This window comes from Apus apus, chromosome 1 (assembly GCF_020740795.1).
Source record: "Apus apus isolate bApuApu2 chromosome 1, bApuApu2.pri.cur, whole genome shotgun sequence".
Lineage (NCBI taxonomy): Eukaryota > Metazoa > Chordata > Aves > Apodiformes > Apodidae > Apus > Apus apus.
Window position 1 is genome coordinate 23132912 of NC_067282.1, and position 11624 is coordinate 23144535.

General features: G+C 39.7%; 1 protein-coding gene across 3 annotated transcripts in view; it reads left to right on the top strand.

Annotated features, from left to right (window-relative positions):
- The window catches only part of BRCA2 (BRCA2 DNA repair associated), a 36320-nt gene extending 26549 nt beyond the window's left edge, over positions 1–9771 (top strand). For 2 of the 3 annotated variants that reach the window (XM_051642461.1, XM_051642450.1), the window contains 8 exons: positions 1637–1781; positions 4241–4362; positions 4856–5057; positions 5251–5417; positions 5503–5638; positions 6303–6559; positions 7577–7729; positions 9026–9771. In XM_051642461.1, coding sequence (XP_051498421.1) covers positions 1637–1781; positions 4241–4362; positions 4856–5057; positions 5251–5417; positions 5503–5638; positions 6303–6559; positions 7577–7729; positions 9026–9589 — 1746 coding nt within the window. In that variant the 3' untranslated portion in view covers positions 9590–9771. Of the gene's footprint in view, positions 1–1636; positions 1782–4240; positions 4363–4855; positions 5058–5250; positions 5418–5502; positions 5639–6302; positions 6560–7576; positions 7730–9025 lie in introns of those variants that run through there. The other variant, XM_051642472.1, reaches the window with a different exon arrangement.
- The last annotated feature ends 1853 nt before the right edge of the window (positions 9772–11624 follow it).

Below are 11624 nucleotides of genomic sequence, written 5' to 3' on the forward strand. Positions count from 1 at the left end.
TGTCTAAGATGTATAATTTTAAAATATTACTGAAAATGCAATGTGATTGTGGCATAAAATGGAATGAAAATATTTTAAATACCACTTGATATCTGGACATTTTAAATATAGCCAGACTTCAGTGTAACTGCTTGCTTTTGTAACAAGACCAACTACAGAAAGAAACTATATTTTTTAGTAATCAGTCCTCTTAATGTTAACATTTTAACCAGGATGCAACTTTCATGTTTTGTTAACCTTTCTCAGTGTTTGTTACTCTTGGCATGTTATATATAGGGTTTTGTTTGGGGGGGTTTTATTGTTTTCTTTTTGAAGTGTTGTGTAACTAAATGAATTCTGCAAAGCTCATAGTAATACTTGGTTGGGATCATTACTTTGATATTTAGATCATTACCTTAATGGAGGAAATAGCAGCTTTTACTATGTCAACTGCCTGATAGAACTAACATTTATTTAGGTCCCAGAAAGGGGACTGTAATCTGTAACCACATCACAGTAAATGGCTTCCAGGCTGGGGAGGAAACTGGGGCTTTGTACCTCACTACAGCAAGAGAATTATGTGCTGATGTATATTTTTATTTTTTAAAAAATTTAAAAACAAACTCCTGAGACTCTTGCTGAAACATACCAAAATTAATAGGGAGACTTGGACTGCCTGCCTCCTTTTTACCTCAAGAGTTAAGGAGTGTAGGAATCCCAGTAACCCAAATTAAAGGTGTTAACTTTGAATAATGCAGGAAATGCATGGCATGCAGTTAATGAGGCCAGCAGGCCTATTCCAAGAATTCACTGCCTCATAAGGGTTGATCCTTCAACCTGTCCTCATCCTGCTCTCACTACATTTGTTGCTTCTCTGTGCTAAACCTGGAGTTCACCTCCTTATGTAATACACTAAACCAGGAGTAAGTAACTAATAATAATTAAAAAAACCAAACAACAAACTGCTGTCTGTTGACTTAAAGTGATGTGGTCTGATGAGGTCAGGTATGTGCTAGAACCAGCACAAGGGAGAAGATGGGACCATGCTGCAAAGAGGAAGGGAAGTTTCAGCAGCAGTCTCTCCTCTTTGGGTGGCACACCTGTCTCTTCAAACCAGGCACTTCAAGCAAGCCAGTTCTGGCAGAGTTGTGGACAAGTTTGTAGTTCTCTGAAACCATATGAGCAGAAAAAGTTTAGGAGAATCTGTAGAACAACATCATAGTTGTTTTACAGCATCTGGTCTGGCGTGCTAAAACAGACAGCACAGTTGATGTGGAAACACAAATAGGATAGAATGCAGTTCTGGTGAATTTTTAAGCATTGAGTTTGGTGGTTTGTATCTTAATGTATGTACCAGTGGGATCCAGCTATTTTAATTACATCATTGATACCTGTTACTATTAAGTTATGGTTTCTTCAGCAGTTTAAATCATGCAATTTTGACTACTGCTCCATTCTATCTGTTTATCTTTGAAGTTAAATTTACCAATCAATGCTGTGGGTTTTTGCCTTTTATCTATTATACTAAAAGAAATTAAGGTCTACTGCCTGTTCATTTCTTAAAACATTTTTGCTTAACAGTGTGCTTTAGAAGGAAGCTAGATGAGGTTAATTTTAATTTTTTTAAGTATGTTTTTTGTTTTAATCTCTATTTCAGTGGATGGAAAAGACATCAGCTGGTTCATATGTGTTTCGGAACAGCCGAGCTGAAGAGAGGGAAGCTGCCAAGCATGCAGAGGATCAGCAAAAGAAACTAGAAGCTCTGTTTGCAAAAATCCAAGCAGAATATGAAAAGCATGAAGGTAAAGCTTTCATTGTTTCAGAATATGCAGTGAGAACACCTAAACTTTTTTGGTGTTTACAGAAGATTTTAAAAAAACTAGCAAAAACTTCTCTGGTGATAGAGAAGCAGAGATAGCATTTTGGGTTGGTTTCTTTGTTGTTGTTTTTGTGTTGTGTTGTTTTAGGTTTTTTACTTTCTGTGTGTCAAGACCTTTCAGTACAAACCAGTTACACACTTCCTTGGCTTTGCAGCTATCCAGAAAGCTCTCCTGAACTTGTTGGTAGCCAGGGTACTAAAAAATTGCCACTGAGATGATGCTCAGGGAGGTGCTACAAAATTGTAGAATTGTCAATTCCATTCTCCTCAAAGACTGGACCCTAGGATTTTATCCAGTGATGGGCACTGCTTAGGATATATCTCAATAGACCTGAACACCAAGACTGAGCACTGGGCACCTTTCCTCACAAACATTGCAGGACTGTGAAGATACTGAGGTCAGTGGAGCTGCTAAATGGGACAGGGACCTTGGTCACACAAGACATGGAGAAGACTGAGTTACTGAATATCTTTTTCACTTCAGCCTTACCTAGCAATACCAGCCTTCAGCAATCCCAGGCCCTGAAGACCAGGGAAAAGCCTGGAGCAAGGAAGACATACCCTTGGTTGAGAAGGATAAAAGTTAGAGAATACTTGGGCAAACTGGACATATACAAGTCCATGGTCAGTGATGGGATGTGCACAGAAGTGCTGAAGGTGCTGGCTGATGTCATTCTGAAGCTGCTCTCGATCCTCTTAGTCATCTTTCCCCTTTGTTTAGCATTTGTAAGGCCAGTTGTGGAGTACTGTGTCCAATTCTGGGCTGCCTAGTGCAAGAGAGACATGGACATACTGGAGAAAGTACAACAGAGAGCTTTGAAATAATTAAGGACTTGGAGCTACTGACATAGGAAGAAAGGCTGAGAGAGCTGGGGCAGTTCAGCCTGGAAAAGAGAAGGCTCAGGGGGATCTGATCAATGTACATAAATACCAGAAGGGAGGATGCAAAGAGGACAGAGCCAGGCTTTTCTCAGTGGTGCCCAGTGACAGGACTAGATGCAATGGGCACAAACTGAAACACAGGAGTTTCCCTCTGGATATCAAGAAACCCTTTTGCACTGTGAGGTTGATCAAGCACTGGCACAGGTTGTCTAGAGAGACACTGAAATCTCCATCCTTAGAGATATTCAAAAGGTCACTGAACATAAGTCTTGGGCAGCCTGCTCTAGGTGACCCTTCCTGAGCAGGAGGGTTGGCCAAGATGACCTCCAGAGGGTCCCTTAAAACTTCAGCTATTTTCTGATTCTGTAATGGGATAACACTGCACAGCTCTGCCAGTGATTTCTAGCAGTAATTTCAGGTGTGCTGTTGCTTTCAGTGCTACAACCAGCTGCTGATCGCTACAGCTTCAGGAAACTCACTGCTGCACCAGAAATAAGTTTGCTTCCCCTTAGGTTCAACTCGACTAAACTGGAATGAGGAAGGATATTACAATTCTTGCCATAATGATTGTGGGTTCCAGCTGCCTTGATACTCTGGTCTGGTTTTTGGGAGGAGTTTTTGCTGCTTTTTGTTTGGTGTTTTGGCTCAATTTTTTTTTTCCAACAACCATAGGATTCCATCACCAGTGTTGGTCTGTGCAGTTCAAATTTCACAGGGTCAGATCTATAACCCAGATGGCCTTTCTCTTTTAATAAATCTTTCTTGTGATTTGTAAGACTAAGATGTTCCATAACTGCTTTCTCAGAACCTGGAGTCCCTCATGACCAACTAGGAAAAGTCATATAAAGCCATACCTTAAAAAAAACTCAAACAAAACAAAAGTGAATTCTTACTTGAAATCAGAGATTACTTTATAATTCTTAACTTCACTGATACGGACTTCCACATGTCACTCACCTCATTGTGGTGTTTTATGTTTGACTGATAAAGTTGTCTATACTGGAGTCTACTACCCTAAAGGAATTCATCAAAATGACAGCAGCAAAATAACTTGCCTAAGAAGAGGGTAATAGTTTAATATAATCAAGTTAAGTTTAGCTTTGTGTGCAAGCCTGTCACGTCCTAGATCTTGGTATCTTTGAGACTTTTCTGCCTTTTCTGCTGTATGAGAGGAAGAGGAAGTGACAGACATACAGAAAATAAGTATTGAAGAAGTTTCATGGAAGTCCATCAAATCTCCCACCCTCTCCTAAGTGCAGACACTGATGCTGGCTTCCTCAAAGTTTGTATAATATTCTAATCTATGTTGTATTTAAACAAATGAGATTTTTTTTTCTACTTATACACACACACACACATATGTATATTGGTTCCTATATAGAAGTGGTTTGTATTTTTATTCTGGCAAGGCCTAAGCACAACCTTGCTTCTTAGGTAATTTTTTCTTTTTTCACTTTTAAAGTCTATTGCTGTACTCAACATAATAACTTTTTCCAACAGAGGCAACCAGCAGAAGAACACTGAGATCACACATAGTCACAAGACAGCAAATTCATAATTTGCAAGATGGTGCAGAACTTTATGAAGCAATTCAGAATGCGTCTGATCCTGGCTATATGGAGGTAACTGTGAATCCTACTAGGCTAGTTTTGAAATGCCTATGGAATCATTTACAATTTAGTACCTCCTGCTAAAATCAGCTATTAAATTACTATTTATTTTGCTGCCTTTTGAGATATGATCTGTGACTTTGAGAAAATGTTATGCATCTCTGTGGTGCTACATGTAAAGGTGCTACATGTAAAGGTATCTGGATCTTGACGACTTAGTTGGACTTGAACTCCTGGTGTATTTTGGGGTAAATCACTGTGTCAGCTCAGAGGTCACACAGGAACTGTGTGTAATCTAAGACTTAACAGAGTACCAGAGCTGGGTGCCAGTGAAGACTGGTTACTCCCATTGTGTTAACATACACTACCAGGACTTGAAATGAGGTATCAGTTGAACACTAAATTGCTTGTAACACTTTTAAGAAAGAGGCTATCTAGAAATCTTGACAGGATTATTAAAAAATTAATTAAAAAGATACTGAGTAGATTTTTCTCTGGGTTACAGGGATACCTCAGTGAAGACCAATTAAAAGCTTTGAATGCACACAGGCAGTTGATGAATGATAAAAAGCAAACTCAAATACAGGAAGAATTCAAGAAGGCTTTAGAGTCAGCAGAACAGGAAGAAAATGGTTGTTCCAAAAGAGATGTGTCTACTGTATGGAAGTTGTGTGTGGTAGACTACAGAAAGCAAGAAAAACATAAAGGTTAGTATTTTGAAAATCATAAATAGCTTATCTATACACGGAAACTGGTCAACATAGCACAGATTTGAAGAGCTTCCCAAGAGTGTTCTAGCTTGCATATTAATATTTCCCATTTTATTTGGGTGGGAGGGGGTGTTGTGTGTTCATTCCAATTAGCATTGCACAGCTAATAGATCTTAATCTTAATTGCTAGGAGTGATACTGAGTGTCTGGCGGCCGCTGCTGGAGGTCTGTTCGTTGCTGAAGGAAGGCGGTCGGTACAGGATCTACCAGCTGTCAACATCACACTCCAAGGGGAGATCAGACTCAACTCACATACAATTAACAGCAACAAAGAAAACTCAGTATCTACAACTATCAGTAAGTGCTTTAACTGCATTAAGATGTATCATTAAAACATATCACAGTTTATGTAAGTAAAAACTTACATTTTGTGTTTTTCCAGGTATCGCAGGAGATGCTGGTACAGATTTACTTTCCAAGAAAGGCTCTAAAATTCACCAGTTTGTCAGATCCTTCTTTTCAGCCACCGTGTGCTGAAGTTGATTTAGCTGGAGTTGTTGTTTCTGTTAGCAGAACAGGTATGTTGTGGATCACATTCCTGTCCTCCCACTGCATAAGCACTGTTTTTTTTATTTAATTCAGAAGTCAAAATAATCTTGTTGAACCTGCATCTCAGGCCTGTGAAAACCTGCTGATAGAGCCCATCACTATGATGTGCTGGCAGATAGTTCTGTTTACCTAAAGAAACACTGTCTTCACTTACTAGCTCAGGAAGATTGTAGTGAGGGAGCTTCTAAGCTCACGCAAAGCTCTTTTTAATTTTTTGCCATAAAGGATGGCTGTAAGTTCTCAGATCAGTGTTCAGCATCTGCAGAAGTAGCATTCTACATGTATGGGAGCTCCCTCTTTTGTGTACAGTGCCATGGAATGAGTAGAACCCAGGCATTGGAGCTCATGGATAGGGACAGGTGGATAATCTGCTGAATAAAAGTGGAAAGCACAATAGGAGTATTATGTTTAAGCACTGGAACACAGAGTTGTTTTCTGTAATCAAAAGGGGGATAGTGTAGAATATGAATGAAGCATCAAACATCTGTTACCCTGCAGGTAGGCATGTTGTGTTTGTCAGTTCTTTTTCAAGAGGTGTATGACTTCTTTATAGATACAAATTGCAGTATTTGCAGTATTTAAACCTTTACTTAAAGGCTTAAGATTTAATTCAGACTGTTCTCTTGCTTTTAGGTTTCACTACTACAGTGTACTTATCTGATGAAAGCTGTAATTTGGTGGCAGTAAAGATCCGGACAGATCTCAGACACTTTGCTATCGAAGATATCGTTGTCCCCCATTCCTTCATTTCTGCAAGCAACCTTCAGTGGCTATCTGAATTCAGGTCAGAAATTCCTGTGCTCCTGGCTGGAGATCTTTCCGTATTCTCAGCCAGCCCAAAGGAAAACTATCTCCAAGAGAAGGTTAACGAACTGAGAAGTTCTATAGAGGTAAATCTGTAGATTTGTAGTTCAATGGTTAATTTTAGTTACTGCTGTGTTACATTCTTCACCAAAAAGTCTGCTAGTACTAGTAAATCTTAAGAACAAGTAATGCACATAATGTTGAATTTGAGGGGATTTTCTGGGAGCTGGAGTAGGATGTTAATGCACTTTTCCTGGAGAACTCTACATACCACCTGTTGAATGTATTTTGATTTTTTAATATTTTTTTAAATTCAGCTCAGCCACTGCTGTCTTTAGGATGTACCAAAGAATCACAGAATTTCTTTGGTTGGAAGGGATCTCTAAAGCTCATCTAGTCCAACCCGCCTACAATAAGCAGGGACATCTCACATGAGAACAGATTGCTCAGAGCCCCATCAAACCTGACCTTGAATGTCTCCAGGGATGGGGCTTCCACCACCTGTGGTGGCAACCCATTCCAGTGATCCACCACCCTCATATTAAAGAACTTTTTCCTCATGTCCAGCCTAAATCTACCCTTCTCTAGCTTAAAACCATTACCCTTTGTCCTATTGTTACATGCCCCAGTGAACAGGTCTTTCCCAGCCTTCTTACAGGCTCCTTTCAGGTATTAGAGGTATTGAATCCTACACCTGTCAGCAGGGAATCTGTCTTGGACAGGTTGGCCTTAGCCTTTTAAAAGTTGAAATTTGCTGCCTTGCTCAGTCGAATATACTCAGCGTTGAATTGTGGTTTTCATCTATTTATTATTTCAATTTTCTAGCTGTGCTAAATAACATGTCCTGGTCATGCAGACTCACTTCTTGCTGAACAATAAGTATTAATACAAAAGGATTTTTTTTCTTGTTAACAATAAAAGGAAGGTATGATGTTTCCCTCCATGAAGAGTGCAGCAGTCTTTTAAATTGTCGGTTTGATAAAAAATAAGCTTCTAGTGGGATTAGGAGAAAACAAAGTCCTAAATACTTTGCTTGTGAGCTTATAGTACTTAGACAATTTGAAAAACAGCTACTCTGCATTGTAAACTGTTCTCCTTTATAGAATGTGGCCTCCTTTTGCTCTGATGCAGAAAGTAAATTGATGAATTTGCTACGAAGAAATCTCTCACTCACACCCAGTTTAACTAAAAGATGTGGCTTGGAATGTCCCTCTTCTTCCTGCAATTCAAGCCTTTATGCAGAGGATAAAAGCTTGGTAAGCTGCTGATCATTAATATAGCGTTAGTACCAACAGTTCATACAATAAGGATAAAAGCAGTTTTTATACTGATGGCTGTGGTAAAGTGTCTCACTTCTCAGCCCACCCCATAGGTTCTCTTCAGGACAATGCAAACTGACTAGAAGCTTCCTTTGTGTGTGCATGTAGGACTGTTCCCCAGCAGGAACTGAGAGACTGTTCTTCCTCCAAGCAGTACAGAAAAACCTTCCCTTGTGGCCTGTGTTTTCACAATATACATTAAATATTGTGAATGTTAAATTAGTACAATTAATCATCCTTTCCCTATGGATGATTTATGACTTCCTTGGTCCAACTGTGAAGATTATCTGATATGGGTATCACTGGAAGGAAAACTCTTGATCTGTAAAGATTTACTTCATCTTCAGTTCGTACCTTTGTTAGAACTTTGGCCTCCTGGTATGTTGGTTTTTTTTTTCCCCTGGATATTTTTCACTATTTCCAGGATTTAAAAGGGAGGAGGCATCACCTAGTAAATATTCACGTTTTATAGCAATCTTGACAAAACTTGAGTTAAATACCACTCAAGTTTCCCATGAAGGCTGCTGGTGGCCACTTGTTCCTGATCTGGAGTACTGAGCACAGTCAGAACAAGCTTTTTTTTTTTTCTGCCCCTGGTTGTGAGTGAGATAGAAACACCCTGATGTGAGCTCAGTTCCTGGGGACTAAATTTAAGGCATCTTTTTTCAGTTCAGAGGGAGTGCTAATATTAAATTCTGAAGGTTTAGTTTAAAACAATGAGACATTAAAGGTATTTTCAAGTTAAGCATGTGTTTGAATGATTTTCTGTGGAACATTTACCTTGCGTATATTGTTATCCTCAAGTTTTTGGGTCTGTATTCTATCCCTTCTTTCTTTCTTTTTTTTTTCCCCCCCCTTATTTTTCCTATTTAACAACTTGCTGAGGACAAACCTGGTACAGACTTAACTCCTTTTTCTGAGTGCTTTGGTTTCTTACCATCTGGCACAAAAAAATTCCCATACACTTCACTTGTCAGAAACAGAATTAAAATGTGCTGCTTAATGTACCTGTAAGCAGTGATTTATCAAGCATCAAAACTTGCAGGAATAGTATTAGTCATGATCAGAAGATATCAGACTGAAGTTAAATTGGATGTGAATGATGATGTAGCATTTTTAATCAGTTTTTTGTTGGTTTTGGTTTTTTTCTTCCATCTGTTGTGTGGAAATTATTGAGGAGGCTAATGGAATAGGACGTTCTATTCAACATAAAATGTGTTTCTTTTTAACTAGATCTCTTCTTCTAAATCTGAAGTAAAGCATCCAAACCCTCTATCAACTAGCACACCAAACAGGAAATTTCCTGCACAAGGGTCAGCAAAAACACCATCATCTGCTTCAATTAATGAAGACCATCCCAGAAACAGCAAAAAGAGAAAAGCAATGGACTTCCTCAGTTGCATACCTGCCCCCCCACCACTCACACCAATTTGTTCCAGCATTTCTCCATCTTTAAAAAAAGCTTTTCAGCCACCACGAAGTTTGGGTTTACAGCACAGCAAGTCATCTAAAGAAACAAATCAGAATATTGGTCGTGTCACCCCCTGCAGAAAACTGAGACATGCTGTCCATCTTCCTGAGAATGACCTGATTGCTGATGAAGAACTTGCAATGATTAACACACAAGCACTCATTAATAATTTACCAGAAGAAAAGAAGATTGATTATGCAAATGAGAACAGCAGTACAATTCCTGCTAATGTATCTGATGATCCTTCACTCAAAAATAGCTCCAGGTCTACTGGGGAAGCAAATAACTCGTCAAAAACCAGTTCTGAAGCATCTGAGGCTCTTTAAAAAAGACCCCAAAGGAACCTGAGGACTTGGTACCAGCCCCCAGAAGGCTACAAAGACAAAAACACCAAAAATGCTACTAAATGCACATGTACAGTATTGTATATATTTCAAATTCAATTTATTTTTACACTTTGTACATTAAATCCTGATTGTGTTTAATAAAGCTGTATTACAAAAACAAAGACTCATGGAATGACATTTCATCTGCAAAATAATTTGGACTTGAGTAATTATACATTTCTCACACAGACACATGTTGTACAATCACATCAGTGTGGCTGAAGCTTGGATGGCATTTTACAAGCCATTGCTGTCATTCTGATGTATTCCTAAATTACAGCAGGATCTTTGCTTCAGTCTAAAGCAATCACTTTTGTTACCCTTTGTAATATTAGAATGGTTGCTTGGCTGTCAGAAGTAATACAGGGCAGAATAATCAATTATTGGTAAGTTTATTTTTCCCAAACATGTTAATTCTGAAATATTGCTCTGTAATTCTGCCGTAGTTCTTGTACTTTCCCCCTCAAACTTCCCACATAGAGCTGAAAGTTTTAGAGAACAGCTGTGATTATTTGATTTGTAGCAAAGTGCGACACAAAGGTATTGGAGAAAGATGCTTGGTCAGTGTTCCTGAGCTAGTCCTTCTTAAAGAAGTACTTGAGGCCTCTGTGCCTGGCAAGGTCATGGAGCAGATCCTCCTGGAAAGTCTGCTAAGGCACATGGAAAATAAAGAGGTGATTGGTGACAGCCAACATGGCTTCACTAAGGGCAAGTGATCTAGTGGCAGGGTTCCCTGCTCATGGCAGGGAGGGTGGAACTTGGTGATCTCTGAGGTCCCTTCCAGCCTTAATGATTCTATGATTCTAGGCCACAGCATCATGTAAGATAATCAGCTCTTTGATTTCATCACAAAATCTTTCTGCCAGGAGTGAGTTAGTATGTGAATTCATTACTTCAACAGGTAAAACTTCTCAGAATTGAAATGTCTCCATTGGAGAGAGAAACAGCCCTGGCTAGACCAGCTGCCAACTCCACAATTTAGTTTGTTCTCAGGCTGCCCCTTGCCCTGCTGTTTCCCACCAGGCACAGGTCAAAAGAGGGAGAATGTTTGAGAACCAAGACCACCGGCTTCCCACTTGGCAACCTTTCAGGGGTCCTGGGCCATTCACTTGACTTGAGTGCTGATCTGGGAGTGGCTCCAGACACCAAGTGACAGTGTAGCCAGACGGGAGAACTGTACTGGGCTGGCAGAAGCTTGCTGGCTGTTCTGTGGAAAACTGCAGGACTGGGATCCCCAGGCCTGATGTACAGTGATGATGATGCTTCATTAAATACAGATTAAGTAGAAAATGCACTTCGTATCAAACATCTGCTGTGGCCTGAAGACAGCTCGGCCTTTGCCCAGAAGCAGCATAATCCTTTATACCTCTTACATTTTGTCTGCCCAATGGCTAGATGAACAGCAGCTACACCCTTATTTCTTAGCCTCCAATAAGATCTCTATTTTCTACTGCTAAGTAACTCCCTACTGCCCTGGTCTATGAGCACTGCCTAATAATCCACACCCACTTTTAAAAAAAAAAAAAAAAAAAAAAAAAAGCCATCACAAACACTGAGTTTTAAAAATGTTTGATGAGGCTTCTTGGTAAGGACACTAGCAGCAGAATTTAAAAATACAGCCAGAACTCCTGCAGGATAGCTGCTTTTTGCAGCCATCCATCAGTCAGTGGCTCATCAGCACTCAGTGGTGGATGGAGCTGATTTCTTCCTTCACAAGAACTTTGTTTTTTCCTCTTTCTGAAGTGATGATTTTGTACTTGAGTTCATTTGGTAGCCTTGTGCTTCAGCTACTCAGAGCTGCTCCTGTAGCCCTGTTCCTGCTTAACAATTAACAAGCACCAGCCTAACACTAATGTTTCTTTTCAGGAGCCTCCATATGTGGATTTGTCTGGGGATCAGTTGAATTCCTACGTCTTGGCAAGCCCCAGTGCTCAGTTTGGTGTGTTTCACCTCCAGGCTGGAGAAGCTGTTTGGC